General features: G+C 41.1%; 1 protein-coding gene across 2 annotated transcripts in view; it reads right to left on the bottom strand.

Annotated features, from left to right (window-relative positions):
- The window catches only part of LOC308383930 (vasoactive intestinal polypeptide receptor 2-like), an 81,878-nt gene that overhangs the window by 10,904 nt on the left and 48,100 nt on the right, over positions 1-22,874 (bottom strand). For both annotated transcript variants that reach the window (XM_080862181.1, XM_080862180.1), the window contains exons 4-8: positions 18,002-18,093; positions 6,239-6,336; positions 5,301-5,433; positions 2,916-3,066; positions 2,127-2,187 (exon numbers count right to left, since the gene is read on the bottom strand). In XM_080862181.1, coding sequence (XP_080718307.1) covers positions 2,127-2,187; positions 2,916-3,066; positions 5,301-5,433; positions 6,239-6,336; positions 18,002-18,093 — 535 coding nt within the window. The remainder of the gene's footprint in view (positions 1-2,126; positions 2,188-2,915; positions 3,067-5,300; positions 5,434-6,238; positions 6,337-18,001; positions 18,094-22,874) is intronic.

Genomic DNA, 22,874 nt, shown 5'->3' with positions numbered 1-22,874 from the left:
TTTTAAAAAACAGAGGAAGTGCTAGTGGACCAATAAATGTTGAATCACTGCAAAAAGTACCATAAGATGGAAAGAACCTGGTCTTCACTGCTTAACTTGAGCACTAGTAATTTATCTACAAATTTGGAGGAAGCCAGATGGTAATAGACCCCATCTTACTGACTCCTTTTCTGAAGTGAGAAAGCATAATTCTAACTCTTTGTTTGATCTCTACTAATGAAGCTCATTTCTGCTGCAGGCAATCCTGTGACCTTCACTTAAAGTCCAAACCTTTACGTGGGGCGTAGATCAGCTAATAAACATTCCAGTTTATAGTGACAGTGTCAATATTATAACTGAGCCCCCAATGTGCCAATCAATCTCTTTTGATTTCACCTATGTAAAAAGGTACAAGTTTGAAATCTCAAGGTTCTTTTAGATAGATCACAATCCTGAATGACTACAGACGTGTCTCAAATCCCCACCACCACCACCACAACCGTACCCCAATTAGGCAATGCTGTTAACATGGCACTGCACTTCATCCTCCAGCACATAGACCTCCAGTAACTTATGTCTGGTTATTTCCGTAGACTTTAATTCCTATCAGACTCTCAGATCTTTAGCAACAGATCTCCCCAAGGCTGTGTACACTCTCCCCTGCTTTTCTCCATGCATACCAACCGCTGCACCTCCAGTCACCAGTCTGTCAAACTCCCGAAGTTCACAATAGACACCACCCTCATCAAACTCATCTCAAGGATATGTGTGAGGGTGCACTGACAACCTTATGACCAATTCAGAGACAACAGCCAGGAGCTCTGTGCTGTTAAATCAGTGGGGATGATTGGGGTCTTCAGGAGGATCCCATGCCCAACATAAGCCTGCATGACTGCCTGTTGGATACTGTAGGTCTTGGGAGATGAAGACTTCAAAGTTGAGGCAAAACATCAGCTCCCTCATTACAAGACCACAGCAGAGGATGCACCTCCTGCAGCAGCTGAGGAAACCTAAACTCTGAAGTCAGTGCTGGGATACTCCAACTCCTCCTCCCTTCAATCACATCCTCTGGCAGGAGGCTGCGGTCCATCAGGACCAATACTGCATGGTACAGTTTCTTTCCATCTTTATCACTTTATTATTAATGTTAACACTCCCATAATCAGACCATTAAAATCTTCACAATGGACTCCATTGCATGCCACAAATACTGAGTATTTTTACAAAATGTATATGTTCTTATGGTTCTTATGACCAAAACCATTTTGTTCATTTGGGTCAAACTCTTCACTCTCTTAAGGTCAGCGTGTCTTTGGGGGTAAAATGACACATTTAAATATGACAGATTGTCCTAACAATTAAATATTTAAGCTTTCTGGATATTTGGATGGTATGGTTCAATGAAATAAAAGTCAAGGAAACTAAATGACTCACTGTTGTGACTTAGTCTCAGTCTTCTTCTTGGCTTTGGTAATGAACTTAAAACTTAACAAATTTCATTATCATTCTCCTCACACTCTGGTGTGATGTCCTTACTGTCCTTTGCTATCAGACCCTGCCTCAGTAATTGTTATAGACTTGTTTCAGAAGCTTGTTTTTATAGTTCGCCTACACGGCATGACTCATAGATAATGAGCTGCAGTGCCAGTTGCAATAACGTGCAACAAAAGCCAAACGCCACCAGGTTCCTGTGATGACATCTCAAAGCAAACCCTGTCAGCTAAATTATCCAATAAAGTGCACTTTGACATGTGAGATATTTCTCTTATTAATTGAAAAACTGGGCCCCATTCCTGCATGGTAATGAATAACAGTCTAATCAATAAAATGCAATTTGAGGCCCTAACGAAAAAACAGAGGCAGTGGCTGTTGAATACCAATGCATGCCTCTCTTTAATGTAACTGGAGCTGCCTAACTTCTGTCAACCTTTAAAGGAGAATATAATAAACAGCTCCAGAGAGAGCATGACACATAGACACATGTCAACTTGAAGAAAAACAAATTGCAGACAGACATTTAGTCAGAATGTAAATCTATTTAGTAAAATATAATCCATGTATGTTTAACAGACTTCATATAGTTCATAAATAACAAACCTGGATCGCGTTTCTATGGTGATAACTCACTCTCTGATTGTTACACTTACCCCGTGTCTTCCAGATAAATCCTCGTTATCACCCACGCAGACACAAACACAGTGGGGATTCCTGTCAACAACCATGAAGTATAGAAAATATTATCACATCGTGTTTGCATTTCTTATTTTTTTTATTGCTAGTTACGATTTAATCTTTCTGAGTAAAGTAATGTGAGTTCCATCCATGTATTAAGACTCTAAACAGATTGCTTCAGTGTATATTAAGGCTTTTAATTGTTTGTTGATAAATTCCATCTCAAGCTCAAAACTAGACGGTGTTATACTGTCTTTCAGAGGAGGAAAAATGGAAATAAAAGATGAACATTGCTTCTGGAAACTAACAACCAGCAGGGGAGAAATCCTCTGTTTGGGAAAAGATGTCCCATGGGGATTACCATGACAGTTTCTCAGTCAGACCTAATCTCTTCTAACATCTGGTTTTAAAATACCAAGAAGGCAGCAGCAAAAAGGCTCAGTTCAGTTATTATGCAACTTTTCCATTAGTACCTAATAGGATCGCCTCGCCACGACTCGACTCAGATTGGCTGGCTTTCCATTACCATCGAGTAGCTTATATCAAGTTTGATGCCGTAGGATAACAAATGTAGCACGGTATAGTTGAATTTGAGGAAAAAAAACATTTGGCTTATTTGCTTAAATAGCTGCCTAAAGTAATGAGAGCTCTGATATCTAATCAAAATCATAACTAAGCTGCTAAACCTGCAGCTATAACAGAGTGAAAGCTCCCACGTGGCCATTTGACTCAAAATCAAATAAAGAATAAGAAAATGTACCTACCCCAGCCGATGAACATGTAGACAATAAAGTGTCGATTTTCCGAGAAAATGACAACCAGCAGAGTGTGGAGGTACAAACCCTCCACCAGCAGCCAGAAGAAGTTGGCCATAATGAAATACTGGAAAAACACCAGGCTGGCTTTACATCCCACCTAAAGAGAACACAGAAAGAGTACAAAGATGTTAAATAGGCTTTGTGTATACTTAAACTATATAATATCAGCCTTGACTGTACATTGTATCGCTGACTGTATGTGGTTAATTGTAACCATGAGCACAGTGTAGGATAATCATGTATTTATACTTAGTATTCTGATATGTGGGTATACATTTCCATTTTTCCACTGGATCTGTCAGAGAGTTCACCCAGAGCAGATTATGACGTCACAAGCACCGAGCAGATGAGTGCATAAAGGTCAGAGTGCCCTGACAATCAGGGTGAGTGGAGGAGGAACGTCATGAGGGAAGAGTCAGGCAGCTACTGAGGCAAGGAGAGTATCAGATGTCAGCTTTCTGCTGTCAGTTTATTAGCTGAAACTAATACAACAGTCATGAATTAAAACCCGCCTTCATGAAGGTATAACTGGATGATACTTTTGTGGTGTTTCTGGTTTAAAGCTAGTGTGTTTATCAGTCTGTGTAAAGCGCATCAGTGAGCATACATACATACAGAAATAACAGAAACGGGTTGCAAATTTTGTCCTTTATCTTTTGCCCGCCACACTGCTCTGAATAAGCTGCGATCTTCCTAAGTCGGGATTTATAACGTATTGAAATGAAGCAACGGGTAATGGCGCAGATCGGTGAAATATCCATCGTGTTCTAATCCAAGAGTATGACTGTTGTTATCCTGTCAGATGCATTTGGTGCTTTTTGCATTGACAGAAATATTAGCGATAACAGACTTCATCTAGAGGCAGAGAAAGTTTGCATCGCCATAGAAGGTTCGGAGGTGGCAGTTTAAGTGCCAAGTTTGCCAGACAGAAAACTCAGTAAGGCATACTCCTTTGCATAATTTCTGGAGAAAAACACCCCTTGTGCAACATCAGCCCTGCAGAATGAAAGACCTGCAGTAAACATACTTGGAGTAGGTCTAAAATTGGAGTTGGTCATGTCAGCCTGGGAAAAATGACATTAACATCACTCAAGTGGGAAAAGGAACATGGAAAACAGGCAATAACAAAAAAGTTGCAGAGTTACTGATGCCACAGTAAAACATTGCAGATAAATATTTGGTTGATTGCATGAAAAATTAGATCAGTGCCACAAATTTATTCAAATGTTGACTGTGCATTGTAATCTGGTTTTAGGTCATAACAGTTCATTGCTATCCAAATAGAATGATCTAGTTTATAGTAATTCTAATAAATCAGGCAAAGCACCTGGTAAAATACAATATCCTTGTCTTTGTAATGTCCAAGTTATTTTCATGTTCCAATTTTTCAAAGTGTACTAACGCAACAAAGTCGGAAGAATCTCATTCCAAAATGGGAAATCCTACTATCCAAGGAGCACATGGATGCAAGGTTAGAGCACACCAGAGCACCAATGCCAGGGATACCGAGTATCTGTGAGACACCTGTAGCTTTGACAACATTGTATTATCAATGCTTTGGCAATGAAACTGGGCAGCAATGCAGGCTTTTCTATACACATCAGTACTGGGTAACTTATAAAAACAACAGTGTAACACTAGGGCACCGTTTCACATACTCTTGCTCACTCACTCAGCACAAAAGTGTCTATTACGCAGTGAAGATGGTGCACAGTTTGCCCCACGGAAGCTTTAAGGATTTTCAGGCTTTTGGATTTGCTCCCATGTTTGTGTGGCTCACTGTATATCCCGGGTGTATTAGGAGGACTGGGTACCAGATTACAACCTAACTCCTCGTGCGTTTAATGAAAGCTGCTCAGTGGTGCATGCAGTAAAGCTTTTTTTTCTTCTTGTCCACACTTCTTCCTTGATGTTCCGCATGCTTCCACAGTTTTAGGACCAGAAAGCACGCAGGCTACTGGCCCTCTCAGCTAAGCAGATAGGGAGCATGCGTGACTGGCTGCTGTCTCACCGAACACATGAATGGGCTAACTGCCAGGAAATTCTGCAGAGCCACCTTCAGAAAATGATTACTTGAATCTGAAGAACAAACTGTCACAGCAGAACGTTTGACAGTTTGAGATGTTAATTTCATATCTGAAGCATGCAGACCTAATTCCCATTTATTATTTCATGCTTTAAACTTTGTCAGGCTTTACGCTGAAACATTTTTCCCGTTGTGACAGTTCTGCTGTTAACACATGAGTGTGTAGCTTTCTGTACTCAGTGCTGCATTGTTGGCCTCCCTCGGGATATGACTCTGCTCGCTGAGGACAGAGGTGGTGACCTCACCAGTGATGGCTGGTTTGAGCAGTGCGAGTTTCGGTTGAAGAGGATGTCGTCTTTCACCAACACCGCCACGGCTCTCAGAATGAAGGAGAAGAAGAGATTGAGGTGGATGTAGTTTCTGGTGCAGTGGAGCTTCCTGCACACATGTTGGTAATGAAAGAAATGTAGCATAGTGCAGTAAATGTTAAATAAAGATGCTACAGTTAGAGCCTGAAGATGCTGAAACCATTAATAACAAACAGCATTATGCTAGCTTGGTACAAACTGCACTGGTTCACACAATTAACTCATTTGCTTTTGTTTGGCCCTTTCATTCATTGTATTATGAAGCCACTCGTCACAGAAAGAATCCACACGCAAACGGCTCCTTCCAAACAGTTGCATGGTTTCATTTGAAAGCAATTCATTGAGATCCAAAAATGTACAAGCCAATCACACATGAGCACATGTGATTATATGTCACACCAAGAGAATGATTCTTTATCTTCTTGATTGGCTTGGACAATGTGACTGTCTTAGAGTCATTTCAACACATGAAAAAATCTATCCCTGTATGTGAATACATTTTATTAAGTATTCTTTGTAACTTTTTTCTATAGAAATTACACATTTATACCAAATATGTACAGTTTTATATATGTGATTTTCCATAAACTGCTAAACTTCATAATACTTTAGAGCCAAAGTCAGTGGCTTTTTGAGGTGAATTTAACCTTCTCTAAACTTGAATCTAATATTAAGTTAAAATAATAGCTAACATGAAAGAAATGTTGTTTTGTTTTGCAAATATGTGTCCACACATACAAATATGTGAACAAATAGCCATAAAGCTGCGCTTGTTCACTTAAAATCAAATTAAATTATCATATTACACTGACCGGCTTTCCAGGAATACTGGAATTAATTTTCTGATTTAATTATATTTTAGTATTCAGTCTTACCTGAATAGGCAGAGGATAGCGCACCCTGTAGTGAGGGCAATTAAAGACAGACTGTGACCCAGAGTGTACAACGTCTGCACGACCACGTAGAAGACCAGCTGCAGACAAAGGGGGGAAAAGAGCTTTTGTTAAATTATTAATGCATGTATATCATCCTTAACATATCACTAAACTGGGCCTCAAATTGAGGTGAAGATTGTGAAGCATATTACATTGCCAAAAGTATTTGCTCGTCTGCCTTCATGTGCATGAACTCGAGTGACATTCCACTCTTAATCTGCAAGGTTTAATATATCAGCCCACCCTTTGCTGCTATAACAGTTTCAACTCTTCTGGGAAGCTTTTCCACAGGGGTTAGGAGTGTGTTTACTGGATGGCTCGCAGTCTTGGGGTTGAGGTCAAGCCTGTCATGCTCATCCACAGCTTTATGGACCTTGTTTTTTTGCACTGGGGCACAGTCATGTTGGAACAGAAATGAGCCATCTCCAATCTGTTCCCACAAAGTTGGGAGCATGAACTCCCAAAAAACAACCCCACATCATGATCCCCCATCCACCAAACTTTACGCTTGGAACAAGTGCAGTCAGACAAGTTTTGCATCCACCAAACCCAGACTCATCTTTGGACTGTCAAATGGAGAAGCACGATTGTCACTCCATTCTCCACTGCTCTAAAGTGCGTGGCAGCATGCTTCACATTGTTGCATCTGATGCTTAGCATAATGCCAGATGATGTAAGGCTTGGAATCAGGTGCTCAGCCATGAAATCTTATTTATAGAGCTTAAATATAACTATCCGTTGTGTTGCTGAATTATGAAAAATCAAAAATAACTGATGATTTCCAATGCACTTTTATGTAGTTTGAGGTCTTTTATGTAAGTAACACTTACATGTTTTTTATTACAAATACTAAAGCAACAGAAAAATAATCACATAATTCTTGAGGGTGAGATGGGAATGTTTTCCAGTTTTAGATGAAATGACGACTCTATTCAAAGGGAGATTTGTTTGGGCAGCGTGAGACAGAACCTAACACTCGGTGTCTCACACCAAAAATGTGAGAGTTGGCAATCCTGCATCAACAGCTGTCAAACTGCAGGCAAGTGTAATCACAATAAATCACTTTGATTTAACAGAAATTCTGGACAGAAACATACACAGTATGTGGCTGAATAAACAATGATAAAAGTGCTTTAAACAAATCAGTGTTTTGAAATTTGGCGTAGACACAAGTACTGACTAAGTGTGTGTTTAATTTGAAGATAAGATAAGATGTGCTTTATTCCTGGGAAATTCCAAACTAGCTCAATAAGGAATGATTTACCATATCAGTGTTACCATTCCTGATATTTGCATGCTTCACATGTGTTGTACTTATTTGTGTTTGTTTGTTTATTTGTTTATTTATAAGGAACCCCAATTTGTAGCATTATTTCTGTTCTGTTTTAGAGAAACCTTAGACAAGATAAGAGTTAAGATAATATATCATATTACAGAAACAATAATTCTATTAAATTCAAACTTAATCTAATGCTGACTGCTTTTATTATTATTTCAACTTTATTAAAAACTGTAGATCTGATGATATCAAATTTGCTCTGAGGAAGATTTGTGTCTAAATCAAATGAAAAAGAGGACGTTAGTGACAAGAGGGGGTGTGGTGGAGAGAGCACGGGATTAATAGAGACAGAGTGAGAGAGGCAGGACAACACAATGGGCGATTCAGCTGCACTATTCGTGACCCAAAACGGGTCACGAATAACAAGTGAACAGGATGAAGCTGCGGTCACACAACAGTAGCCAAAATATATGAACACAATGGAGGACAGGTGTTTCAATTCACAGCTAAGTTGTTCTCCGTGTCAGGAAAAAAGGCACCAAAATTTAAAACTGAAAACTAATTTAGACTCTGTGATTTTTAGAATCTGCACTTGTCATCAGCTCACATGAACTGGTGCACAGTTTGATCCATACATTTGTAAGAGAAACTGAAGCCCTACCCCATACCCTAAACTTAGCTAAAGACGTGGTGAGGACCATAACCATACACAGGAGGAAGAATCTAATCTCGAATGCTTGAAACACTCAACAACAAAACTAACAAAAGGCAGGAACAAAAGGGTTTGCACAAAACTGGCAGGAGAACCTATGAATCCAACAGACTAACCTAACCTTAAAAACTGAGGAAGAAGGAAACTGACAAAAGTTAAGGGCCGAGTTGGAAAAGCTGACAAGGCTGAAGAACGGATGATTTAACAAAGAAAACAAAGATTTTTATTTTTTTTCTCCCCCCCTTTCTCACTGTCCCTCTCCCCTTCTGTTTTTCCTTTCCTTCCTCTTTCTTTCTCCCTTTCCTATCTCTCACTCATGTCTGTCCCGTCTGTAACATCTGAAAATAAAATATAATAAATAATAAAAACAAAGGTCGATCAAATGGACCAATACGGCAATGCCACGATGATCCATTTGGCAAAGTAAATCCATTGGGTATCCTTGTTGGTCTTCAGACAACAATTCTGATGGCTAAAGAACCAAATGGGACAGGCCAAAAAAAAGAAAAAACAACAACAAAGAAAACGCTTTTTCCTTCATATCAAAAATGGGAAAAGGTTAAAAGATTTCGTTTTTTCCAGTTATTCAGGAAGAATACTGAGTATACTGAAAAGTACATTCATATATATTGAGTAGTTGGTTGGGCTCCTTTATCATTAATTATTCATTACTGTATTAGTGTGGCATCACATGGAGGTGATCAGCTTGTGTCAAAGCTAAGAAGGTATTGAAGTTTACTTTTATTGTAGCATTTAGCTTTTCTGTATGTTTGTCAGGTGTTTCTTATTTTCCTCTTGACAATAATCCATAGATTTTTCATGGGTTCAGTAACATTATAGTCAACAAACTATGTTGCGATAACTTTGGCACTGAATGCAGGTACTACACCCTGCAGGAAAAGGAAATGTCCATCTCCATAAAGCTTGTAAGCAGAGGGAATCGTGACGTGCTCTAAAATGTCCCGGTAGATGAATGTACTGACTTCAGATAAAACACAACGACCCGGCCACCATCAACACTAGCTGACAACTAGGAATGTTTAAAGTCCGGGGCCCAAATATCTCTTCCACTGCTTTACCACTCTTCCTCCAGAATCAAGGACTGTGACTTGCAGTCCTGTCTGTGAACAGCTCTCTGTGGACAGCCAGCCATTTAGCCAGGACCTTCTTTGGTTTAGCCTCCATATTGTGGGATGCAGTGATCAACATCTGGACAGCTGTCGAGTCCGCAGTGTTCCCAATGACTGTGGTTGTGTGTACTGAGCTAAACTGAGAGATACATGACATTTACACTGTTTTAATTTGCTGAAACTCTAAATTAAATATTACAATAATTTTAAATAACAGAGGCAGGCGAACCGGCAGAAACAGAGAGACAAGACAGAAGACAGCGCATGCAGGAAACACTGGGGGAAAGGCTAATAATACTTCTATTGATTATATACAGCAAAAAAACAGGGTCAAAAAACTGAAACTCTGCAACACTACAAATAGTCATGGGAAAAACAGTTAAGTCAAGACTAGAGCAAAGACGCAAAATATTAACAAAACCCCAAATGTCAACATAAAGTACTCAGGACTACGAGATATTAACTGTATGAAACAAATCAGGTTTCCGATATGAATCAAGTAGCTACACCCCCCAACATGTTGTTGTTGTTATTTGTTATTCCATGTTTAGTAGTAAAACGTAGTCAGTATCTATCTCTGTGTCTATCGGCAATTAGGGGCTGGTTATCAAATAACTTCCTGCTTCTAAATACTGATAAGACAGAGTTGATTGACACCGGCCACAAAAATTTCAATACTTGTCTCAAAATTTTATCTTGAAAATTGGTGACTATGTCATAAATTGCAGGGACAAGGTTAAAAACTTAGGCGTGTGGTTCGCCAGGGTACTGTCGTTCGAATGTCATGTAAAAGAGACAACAAAGACTGCCTTTTATCACTTAAGGAACATTGCCAAAATCTGTTTTATCTAGCGACACTGCAGAGGTTCTTCTCCGTGCATGTGTGTCTTCACATATCGATTATTGTAATGCTCTCCTTTCTGGGCTACCAAAGAAAGGTTTTAGAGGTTTACAGATGTTGCAAAATGCAGCTGCTCGCATTTTAACTAAAACTGGAAAATTTAAGCACATTACCCCTGAACTAAAATTCCTTCATTGGCTACCTTGTCAGGTTCAAGCAGATTTTAAGGTCCTGCTGCTCACTTCCAATTCTTTAAATGGTTTGGTGCCTTCATACCTCCCCGACCTTTTGCACCTTTATGTTCCATCCTGTCCTCTAAGAACTTTTAAAAGGCCAGGATTCTGGCCTTTTAAAAGTTCTTAGAGCCAGAAGACTATAAAAGACTATTGAAGAGTGTGGGGTTTTCTTCTCGTGCCCCATTTTTGTAGAACAACTTCCCTGAAGATATTAGACAGACATGCTCTGTGGAGGTTTTTAAAGCTGATTGAAGACCTACTTGTTCACCGTTTTTAAATTTTTATTATGTTTTTAACTTGTTATTGTGTTTTTAACTTGTATTGCTATGTGTTGCTTTTATTTATTTATCTCTTTATTTTCAAATAGCTGTACAGCACTTTGTTTGAAAGTGCTTTATAAATAAACTTATTATTATTATTATTATTATTATTATTATTCTGAGTCACTGCTTAAGGGGAATTTGACTCAGTTACTTAATGACGACACATTAATAGACATTTCACCCTAAAAACAGGAAAACTGCAGGTGGGTAGCAGCGATGTGAAACAATAGACAATTACAAAAATGGACGAAATCACTGTTGGCAACCCAAAATGGGTGGGAAAATACTAAATGATAGCAAAGATTACTGTTCCCAGATATATGACAGGTTCAATGCTTTAAAAAGTTACCAAGGCAAAGGGAGTTTGGTCCACTAGTGACTGTCAACTACAAAGCAACAGGCAACACAGCCATGGAGGAAGGGATTTCTGATCTATAATGCTGCCAGCCACCAGGGGGTGCTGTACTGGTTTTGCTTCTGGTAAGCTGGCATGTCATCCCTAATATACTAATGCTAATTTTGCTGACATTCAGTTGGAAGCATTTTAACCAGCACTAAGCATCAGAACTTATTTCACTGCATCTTATAGTGGACTTGACTGTTTGTACTTCACAGCAAACTCTGCAAAAATCAACGTCATGGCGGCACCAAGGGAAATAAACAATGAAGCAAAAGATAATTTGAATAATTTGTTGAATAAACTTCATGAGTAAAAAACAAAGAGAAGAAAAGATCTGAAAGTATTTTATTTCTACTCTATTGTACTTTATGTGGTGTGTTTATCACCCACTGCTGTTTGGCAGTTATTTTATTCTCTGCAGTACATGTGGTCTGTATTCTCTGTAACCTCCTGACCTGCTTTCAGCATGGATTGCAAAATGGCTTGTAATGTGTCAGCGTTAATTAACTGGGTCAAATTCCTTTTACTCTGTAATTTAGAAAAAGGAAGCAGTGACAGGCGATTTGACCTTTTTTCCTTCAACCTAGCGAAAGTTTCATAAAAGCAAAGACCCAAGGACAAATTCCTGCAACGAATTATTTGTACAAGAATGAAAAACTGACAAAAGTGATGTCTTAGACATTAGTTTAACCCACAAGAAGTGGGAGGTGTAACACAGTTTAGTGTTTCAGGAAAGAACGTGAAAAACACCAGGAAATTCTAACAGAATTATAAAGTAAATAATGAAACAACAATACCAGAAAATTTACACAAAATGTGTTGTTGTGGACATGTAACTGATTACAAAGAAGCAGGTGGGTTTCATGCAGAAATGTGTCTGGTCTCTCTCCTCCTGCGTGATCACGAAGCATAAAATTATTATTTACAGTCTAATTTTAATGTTCTGTTCATTTGTGGTCTGATTTTTTGGTGGATAAAATATGGGTCTTTGTGTTTGAGCACAGATGTGATGCAATAAGGCCTTTGTGTTTTGTAGATTTCCCGAACCCCATTATACCCTTAGTGCTGGAGGAGAAAAGCGAGCAACATTTATTCTTGTTTGAAAGATTTTAGTATCTGTTGCATTACAAAAGAAAACAAAACAAATGAAATCCGACCATACATGGTCCGTCACAGGCTCCCACTCCCTGCCTCTCTCTTTTCGTCTCTCTCTCTCTGTTTGCGCTGTTATCTTGTTTCCTCAGAAAAAGACGCTGTAGGTTGAATTTCTTCCACTGGCTTCTTTCGGCAAGAACATCAAAGAGTGTTTGTTTGACGAGAAGCCAGGATGCCAGACTTCAGTCAGAAAGGGAAGGTCCAGTCCTGTTCGGGAGACGTGTCCCAAACCATTTATCATCACTCCTCCTTACCTCAACCACAACTGTGCCTCTTCACAGGGTTCCCACCCTTCTAGGAATTCTTTTTTTCCAGTGACACAGGGCACAAGAAGTTGGATGGAATGTTTTTTTCTCTGTGTAATAAAATGGACAATATACCATGTTACATGAAGTTTCCCTTTTTAGCTCACAGCTGCTTTGCCATGCTGCAGTAACATAACTCAAATCCTTGTTCATAAAAGTAAAAAGTGTTTGTTTTTCTGAACACTGCATCTGCTAATCATAAGGAAACTGTTCAACATTTCTTCTGCATTTCATAATAACACTGACTTCAGTTTAAAATAAGTCATTGAAATGTAGATTTATACAAATAAAAGTATGTGAGTGCCTCTGGTGTCCGATGCCAAGTGCAAAATTAGATGTTTTTATAATCATTAAACTACAGTGACAGTGACTCAGGTTGTATTACCATGAAATAATCTTGATTCTTGTTTCCCGCTGAGTTTCAAACCTGGATTGCTGCCCGGGTGCTGCCAAACTGCAGCAACAGCGAGCCATGCACGATGCACGATGCACTTCAGCGTGTAATATGGCTTAAATGGCATTTCGCTGCAATATCTCCAGTATATCGTAGACAGATCGGATCCAACCGACACTTGGGAACTATAAACAAAAACCTTTACTCTGTCTGGAAAAGCATACAAAGAAAGATATTTTTCCCCTTTATTTGGTGAAGTCTTGATATTTTAATGAAATTTTAAATAGACTCAGCTGAATGAAAGGTTTTTAAAATGTTATGGTTTGACCTTGAGTCTTTGTGAAAATCACAAGGACAGCCGGGGCACTACTTGTCTAGTGTGGGATGACCTTGTAATATAGAGATTTCTGTGGAAGGATCATCTTCAAAAGTAGATTACCTTACCTGTTGTAACACGTGCTCATGTCAATTTCTATAATTAGTGTATTCTTATTTAAAAAGGAAACTCTTATGTAATTCCTTATTTTCTTATTCCTTATTTTATGTCATCTACTTACTGTTTCAATGGCTGCTGCCCAAAATAAACTTGGACAAGGTTTCAAATATTGATGTCAGTGTATGTGCGAGTAATCCTTATGAGCCCAAACCTCAGACTTCTCTGAACACGAAACAGTTACAGACATTTCTTTTCTACTCTGGGCTCTATGTTAAATAAGACATCTCAGATACACAGCCCTGGCTGTGCACACAGACTTTCTGTTTAGTAAGGAAAAATGTATATGTATGTCACTATATGCAAATTTGTAAAACAGATTAATATCTAAATAGAATTCATTCCTTTGTTTGGACACAGCAAAGCCCAAACATCCAGGTGAAGAGTTCATCAGTTCATCAGCATTAAACTTGTATTTCTAAAACTACAACACTGACTATGTGTGAAAACGCTACAATAAGCCACCAGAAAAGATGCGAATAAAAAACAGGCATCATTTAGCTGCTTTCCATCTTTTTCTTTCTGTTTGCTTTTTCCCCAGTGAGCTGTAGTAAAACCTGTAAACTACTTTAATCAGTATTCCCATGTTCAAAATTCTCCTGCATACTTTACATTAAAGACTAAGGAGCTTGGACAGAAAAGCATCTGGACTTTCCCAGCTCCTTAGACTACAATGGCTTGGATGACTCAGAACCTTCACAGACATATTGCAGTTTACATTAAAGACACTTTTTTGGCAGCTGCCTGAAAAACGCTGGATTCTTTTTCCCTTTTTCAACTTTCAGTGAACAGTGAGAAATAAAACAGAACATTTCTCTTCCTTTATAAAGTAAAACGTCTTTGATTTTAGCTCAGTTTAATTACGCTGCAAAAAAAATGTATGACTTCTGTCCATGAGACATTCCCAACCTACCAAAGTGTTTTTAAGTGAGTGAATGTGTATTGGTTTATTTCCCCCATAGGGTTTTAGTCCTAATCCCTCTCTTGTTTGAATTATAAAAGCTCACTTTCTATTTATGTTTTGTTAAAATGATGTTAAGTTCTCAGGTCTTTGAACCCTTTCAGACACCTGCTCAACCATTTCTTTCTTTGATATGCAAAATGACAAAAAGAAGATGGACAGCTGATGCGACGACAGTGCCGCATTATTCCCAAGTACCTCTCTACTCCCTACTGAAGACAAGAAAGACAGAAAACCACAGCAAGGGAAGAGTGTGAACCGAGAAGCCGTGCAGAGCCAAAACTGAAAAGAGAGATGGATGAACAATTGCACAAGCACAATGGGCGATTCAGGATACACAGAGTCGAGACCCAAACTGAACCACAGAAGAGTGGAAGAAGAGGGGAGCAGCAATTACCACAGCAGAGGCCAAAAAAGGCCACACACAACACACCAAAAACTCCAGTTTGGTGACCTGTCAGGACGACCCAAGCTGAACCTAATTGTAAAGGAAGTCATTTGGCATCTGTCCTGCAAAACTATTGTTTAATCAGCATTTCAGTAACTGTATTTCAATATGTAGTTAAAACCTTAAAATGTTCCTGTTGTGCAATCAATTTGATGTCTGTGTAGGATGAGCAGGGAACCTCACAGACGCCTGTTACCTCTTAGTTTGGTTTGGACTACATCAATTAAATACAGTGAAGCTTATGCTCAATAAGGAGGAAGTGTAATCACTCATCTGCCTGCTTTCCCAGGCGTTAGAGTGTTTGTCTGTTCTTTACATCACTACCACTTTCCCACACTGGCAGTCTCAGTACTGACATCATTACTCTCATCTAATCATGTTAGTGCACATCTTCTTTGAACCAATCAGCTCAAAGAAGGCGTGCAAGACTAAGCCTAGTGTAAATCCATGTTCTCTATCATTCTTCCTCCCAGACTCTCATTTCTGCAGCCCACCTCCTCCCCATCTCCACCTCACAGAGCTCCATCCATCCTCAGTCTTCACCAACAGCATAAAAACTCGTCACTGCTGGAATTTTGTTTTGTCGTGTTGGGTCATTGGAACCTAATCCCCTTATCATGAAGTAAATCCTGTTCAATTCTTGCAAGTGACCTTATTGAAATAATATATACAATTCGCTGCCTTCCACTGTAACATAAGGAACTGGAACACATGCCTACTTTTTACTACACTTAGGGGTTTTTCCGAGCACAGTGCAACTTCTCCACTTTCCCAGTTGTTTGCTATGGCATTGCCAGGTTTTTACACTGTGCTAAAAGAACGGAGCATCTTTTTTAGCACTAAGTGTTTGGCTATTTTATTTCAGGTCAGCATCTAGTGAAACACTGCACTCCACATAATCCTCCTCCTCTGTAAATATCCATGTCTGTGATAGGTTTGTAGCTTGAACCCATCCGCTGGAACGTTGAAGGCAATATAATTACACTGCAAAGCAAGACACAAGTAGGCAAGCTTCTTCATGTTTCTCGTGCACGGGAGAGAACCGGACAGGCACCGTTCCTTCGCTTGACCCCAGTTGCTCTCGTCCGTTCTCCCGTACCACTGTTCTTTTATTGAGGTTACATGAATATGCATAAGTTCATTAACATATGACGTCTACATACACACAAACAGTACCTTGCCTGTGTGTGTGTGTGTGTGTGTGTGTGTGTGTGTGTGTGTGTGTGTGTGTGTGTGTGTGTGTGTGTGTGTGTGTGTGTGTGTGTGGACTGCTGATCAAAGGGTCAAACATCCTTGGTCAGGAAGAGGGTAGCCTCCCCCTCACCCTAGATGGTTCATCCTAGATAACACGGTGAGGAAGTCCTGCAGTTCATCTAAACAAAGAGCACTTAGACTAGAACAGACGCAACTACGTTAATCCTACCATAAAACAATAAGACACGGTATGACCTCTCATGCTCCCAAAGTGCTGTCTAATACACACAAAGTTTGCAGACTATCAAGGATCAAAACCTCTACCAATCTACAACTAATTACAAAACTCTAAGCATATATAAGTAAATATTTCTAAGCATAAATGACAATCAACAATACAAATCTAACAGTCTGCCCAGCTGAGATCCACAAAGTATCATAATATTGATGTAGAAAGTTCATTTTTTGATGATGAATCATTTGAAAATGTCCAGGGAGCGATGGAAGAAAAACAAGACGCAGTTAGAGTGAGCTGTTAGATGAAGAGCTGCAGGATATTGGCTGCATACCTCCAATTACTCTGTGCCATGCTGTTTGCAGACACATGTCCTGTGCTGTCCTGCTTGACTCCTACTAAAGTTGCAAAGTTTTTCTTGCAATCATAAGAACGGAGCATCTTTTTTAGCACTAAGTGTTTCTCTTGCAATCGTAATTTAACTCAAAGTCTGCCAGAAAAACAATTGCAATGTAATGATAACAAAGTTTCAGATTCTGTGCTCAGACCATGAAAATTGTGCTGTACATGCACATGTACATGTGCATCTCTTGAGACTAGTTTAGGTATGTTTTGGGACTTTTTGACGCCTGTACATTACAGTTATACATTCACAAAAAGTGATTCTCTCATACTGAACGTTTCATCTGTGTGGACAAATTCACCACCACTTTCCTCTGCTTGAAAACAGAGCTAGATATAACTCAGAGGCAACAAGACCAAGTGTCTGATACAGCGATGGAGGCGTGCTGTGCAAAAGTCTTGAGCTCCTCACTTCACATTTTCAAGGAAAAGTGGGAAAAGGTGCCGTGATTTATTGAAACGTGCAAACATACATGGTGGTACAGTATATAAGGCAAACTGCAAACTGAATGTGCACATGTAGTGGAGACCATCTTAAAAAATGATTGTAGATGCCATGCTACAGGTAGATGGGATACCAAACATAGAAGAAAAAGAAGAATTAGCAACATGTTGTATCACCTTGTGGCTATTTTGTACAGATATGAATACAATGTGTGTAGAAATATTTGCAAACCACCGGCCCGTTCCTATTCCAAGATACCCGACTGTCTGAAATGCATAGAATTCAACCAAAGCAATCTTATAGTGGCAGTGTAGTTAAACTGTATGACCTGAAAGCCGTTCAGAAAATTTCCTACCTAGATAAATGGCTGCTATTATACAGATATTCTGGGAAACATAAAATGACGACCCTTTAACACCAAATTGCTTCTAGAGGAAGGCTAATGGTGTTTTTTGTCCATTAAACGACACAAAAAACTAGACAGCAGTGCGCGCAGACACCAAATTGCTCACATTTAAACACGTATCACTCTACTGTTGGGCATATTGACCTTTTAAAGAAGCAGTCTTTCACCACTAACTGGTGTTAATTAACAGCCAACCCCGCGGGCTTCGTCAATTAGGGGCCACTAATGGTCCATGTTGGGGTCGCAGCTTCTTTTCCTGTTCCACAGTCAGAATTCATTAACATCCAGGTGACATTTACGACACACAAAAGAACAAAAAGCAGCAGTTAAGATGTTTACTGTACCTTATCCTGGCTCGTGTCTGCCCCACACACACTGGTTATGTTTGGGAAAACATCAGACCATCCAGCTGTTGTACAGTTTCTGCTAATGTTACCTGCAGGAGAAGAAATGCACACACAACTCAGTCTCTCTTTAAGCATATTCAAAAATAAATACAGACCACTTTTTCCTGCTTTGTCCTTTTTTAGCAAACAGAAAAAAAAATGTAGGTTTCACTGTGTCAGGTTTTGCTAATACTTCCTGGGGTTTTTTGCCTCTGTTCTTTGATTTGAGCCCAATCAGAGAGGTCAGTCTTTGTTTGTTCTCAATGGTCGATGCTAAGAACCCCTGAATTAATGTGGGTGTCATTTTTATTTGTTTAACAATCCTTTGTTTCTGTAAGTTTTCATTAAACTTTGCACATAAAAACATAACCAAATGGCAAAAAGCAGATTCCCTCCTCACACTCCAGTCTCCCCCCATTGTCCAAACATCTGAGTGCTTTATGGCTAACTGCAACACACTCATCTTCAAAGAACACAATTTGCATTTTCTTTATGAACTCTGAATGCAAATCCCTGCAAAGACATAAAGTCATAGAAGACAAGAAATATGTACAAGACTCAAATGAAAATGTATAACTTTTTTTTTTACACCACATCAGGCTTGTTTGGTTACATTCAATTAAATTTAAGCACGTGAAACAGGTTTCAAAATAGTTGTTTGGTAGTGTTCTTGTAATCAGAGTGATTTATTTTACTTCACTAAATGTCATGAAGACAGAATTTTTGTAGACTGGTTGAGGGCTTTGTAAGCTTGTAGGTGAAATGGTTGTATGAAGCTCACATTTTTGAGTCAATTAAAAGCTTAATGCAATTCTCATTTCCCATTTGTGGCCCTAAGTGAAACTTGGTTTCTCATCCCTGACTTAATTCAATTTTAAGGTTTATTCCTGAGGAGGACCTTGATAGTTGGTCATCTATATTGAGTCTGAGCCAAAAATAAGAAAAACTGCTCATCTAAATGCACATTTAAATCACACCAACATCTCTAATGTCATCAGTGACCAATAATCTGACTTTTTCTGGGGATTCGCTGGCAGCGGGGCACCCTTAGAATTTTCTCTTTTTGTTAGGTTTGTTCATCCAAGCACTCCAAGCCATATTCACTCAACTCTTAACTGAGCAAATTTATGATGAATCACTCATTTCAGTTTGATAGAAGTATTTTGTAGCATATCAGTGTTTCAATGAATTTTAGTACTAAAAATGAGTGGCCACTGTGAAGTTGGATGCTAAAAATATCTTTGTAAAGCATGATATATGAGAGCCAGTCAAAATGATTTGTCATGTAGAATGAGAGGATAGTATAGCCTACAGTAGACGTTACACTGACAGATGCTACTGGACAGAAAGCCACATGAAACTCTAGAGGGAGCCATCAGGCATGCACATTCCCAAAATGTTAAAAATGGAAAGTTTGCATTACAAATTGTCACAAAATTTAGGTTATTGCTTATGTTCCCATAGTGTAAAAACACCATCAGTGTGTCTAAAATGAATAGCATGCACAGTGGACAGTGAACCCCTGAGGCAAACTTGCAGGGGGGTGCCAGTGCCAAAATCTCTGCAGTGCACGGCAAGTTCATCCTCCTTTTGTAAATTCCCAGTAAAAAGCACGAAGCATCATTTGTGCGCTGACTGGAAGTAACATCAGCATACTTCTGCCTCACTACACACTCAACAAACCCGGTCCACTGTATCACAGAGGGGGGAGACACAGTTGAAGCTAAGACACCGATTCATTAAGCAACAGTGATTTGCATGTACAGCATGATTACTTGCAACATTTGAGCTGCATGCACTGCTGTGTTCGCTCTAAATATAACAGCAGTCTTGAACACAAGTGGTCACCGATGTGCAGAAGTCAGCCAGAGATGTGGATTAAATGTGAATAATCAAGATGGCGCCGAGTATGGCAGCCTCGTCGCGAGCTCCCCCAAGCAACGGCTTTCTTCTGTGTTTAATTTTACTTTTCCTTTATTTTTTCACGAGCAGCACTTGTCTCCTTGTGTACGACCGACAAACCTTACTGGACATAAAAGACGGTCTTTCTTATAACTTTCCGGAGTTCAAGTTTTGCAACACGGACGCTCCGTTTGCAGACCCCCCATTCATCTCACCTGAGACGCCTTTGTTCTCTGGCCCTGGAGGCCGCAAACGCCGACGCAGAGGGAGAAGATCTGGCGTTCTGGTTCGACTGAGACGGCGCACTTACAGACCACCGTTACCCAGTTTATTACTGGCTAATATGCAGTCTCTGGAGAACAAGCTGTGCGAGCTTCGGGCACGGATCTCATTCCAGCGAGAGATGCGGGACTGCTGCGTGATCTGCCTCACAGAAACCTGGCTATCGGACAAAGTACCGGACTCCGCAATACAACTGCCGGGGTTCTCTGTGCACCGTGCGGACAGGTCACAGGATCTTACTGGGAAAAGCAGAGGCGGTGGTGTGTGTTTCATGATCAACAACAGCTGGTGTGATTATGCGAACGTGCACCCGGTCAAATCCTTCTGCTCACCGGACCTGGAGTACCTGATGATTAAGTGCCGGCCATTCTGGCTACCGAGGGAATTTACAGCAGTGATTATTACGGCTGTTTACATTCCCCCACAAGCCGACACTGACCGTGCACTCAGGGAACTGTACAGCGCGATCAGCAGCGAGGAAACCGCACACCCAGAGGCAGCGTTTATCACAGCCGGAGACTTTAATAAGGGAAACCTGAAGAAAGTCTCACCAAAACTCCATCAACACATCCTTTTCAACACACGTGGAAACCGGCAACTCGACCACTGTTACACCTCTTTCCGGGATGCGTACAAAGCCCTCCCCCGCGCCCCATTCGGCCAATCAGATCACTGCTCCATCCTGCTCCTGCCCGCCTACAGGCAGAAGCTGAAACAGGAAGCTCCAACCCGGAGGGCGGTGCACTGTTGGACGGACCAATCGGAGTCTGCGCTGCGGGACTGTTTTGATCACGCGGACTGGGAAATGTTTCACGTGGCTGCTAGAGACATTGATGAATACACAGACTCTGTGCATTTATCAGGAAATGCGTGGAAGATGTCGTCCCATCCAGAACAGTTAAATCCTTCCCAAATCAAAAACCCTGGATTAACAGAGATGTTCGCGCGGCACTGGCGGCACGGAACACCGCCTTTGCCTCCGCGAACACATCGGACTACAAACACGCACATTACCAACTCCGGAAGACGATCAAAGCAGCCAAACGTGAGTACAGGGACAGGGTGGAGCAACAGTTTGACAACCCTCGGAGTATGTGGCAGGGACTAAACACGATCGCAGACTTTAGAGGGATAACCAGCACACCGCAGACCACGGCCTCTCTGTGTGAGGATCTAAACATATTCTACGCTAGATTCGACACAGCGAACACCATGAGACCGGACAGTGTGCGCACCGCGGATGACGTCAGTGCGCACACTGTGTCTGAGGAGGATGTGCGGAAGTGCTTCAGGAAGGTGAACGCACGCAAAGCTACTGGTCCGGACGGGATTCCCGGCCGCGTCCTCAGGTCATGCGCGGCTCAGCTGGCTGGAGTGTTCACGCACATCTTCAACCTTTCCCTCTCTCTGTCTGTAGTCCCAGCCTGCTTCAAAATGGCCACCATCGTCCCTGTACCCAAATCCTCCACCATCTCCTCATTGAACGACTGGCGACCTGTAGCCCTGACCCCCATCGTAAGCAAATGCTTCGAGAAGCTGGTCAGGGACTTCATCTGCTCTGCACTACCCGACTCACTGGACCCTCTACAGTTTGCATACCGCCACAACAGGTCCACTGATGATGCCATAGCCCTGACACTACACACTGCCCTGTCACACCTGGAGAAGAGAGACACGTATGTGAGGATGCTGTTTGTAGATTACAGCTCAGCATTCAATACCATCGTTCCCTCGAAGCTGGACAGGAAACTGCAGGATCTAGGACTGAGCAGCTCCCTCTGCAGCTGGATCCTTAGCTTCCTGTCTGACAGACGCCAGGTGGTCAGACTGGGCAGCATCACCTCATCCCCCATCACACTGAACACTGGTGCTCCACAGGGGTGTGTACTGAGCCCTCTCCTGTACTCACTCTACACCTACGACTGCACAGCCACTAACAGCTCCAACATCATTGTGAAGTTTGCGGACGACACTACAGTGGTGGGTCTTATCACCAACGGTGATGAGACGGCTTACAGGGAGGAGGTCAGCGCCCTGACCCACTGGTGTCAAGACAACCATCTCACCCTCAACGTCGCAAAGACAAAGGAGTTGATAGTGGACTTCCGGAGGTGCAGAGAAGTACACACCCCCATCACCATCAACGGCGCTGCTGTGGAGAGAGTGAGCAGCTTCCGGTTCCTTGGCGTACACCTGGCTGAGGATCTTACGTGGTCAGTACACACAAACAAAACAGTGAAGAAGGCGCAGCAGCGCCTCTTCTTTCTCAGGAGACTGAAAAGATTCGGCATGAGCCCCCGCATCCTCAGGACCTTCTATCACTGTGCCATTGAGAGCATCCTCACTGGATGCATCACCACCTGGTATGGCAACAGCACCGCCTACAACTGCAAAGCTCTCCAGCGAGTAGTGCGGTGCTCTGAACGGATAATTGGAGGTGAGCTTCCCTCCCTCCAAGACATCTACAGGAAGCGCTGCCTGAGGAAAGCGGGGAGGATCATCAAGGACTCCAGTCACCCCAGCCACTGCTTCCATCAGGAAGGAGGTTCTGCAGCATCCGGTCCCGTACCAGCAGACTGAGAGACAGCTTTTTCCATCAGGCCATCAGACTGCTGAACACTTCATAGACACCTCAGCTTCACTACTG

The sequence above is a fragment of the Rhamphochromis sp. 'chilingali' genome (genome assembly GCF_963969265.1).
Source record: "Rhamphochromis sp. 'chilingali' genome assembly, chromosome: 16".
NCBI classification, from domain to species: Eukaryota; Metazoa; Chordata; class Actinopteri; order Cichliformes; family Cichlidae; genus Rhamphochromis; species Rhamphochromis sp. 'chilingali'.
This window is presented reverse-complemented; position numbering and strand designations above follow the sequence as displayed.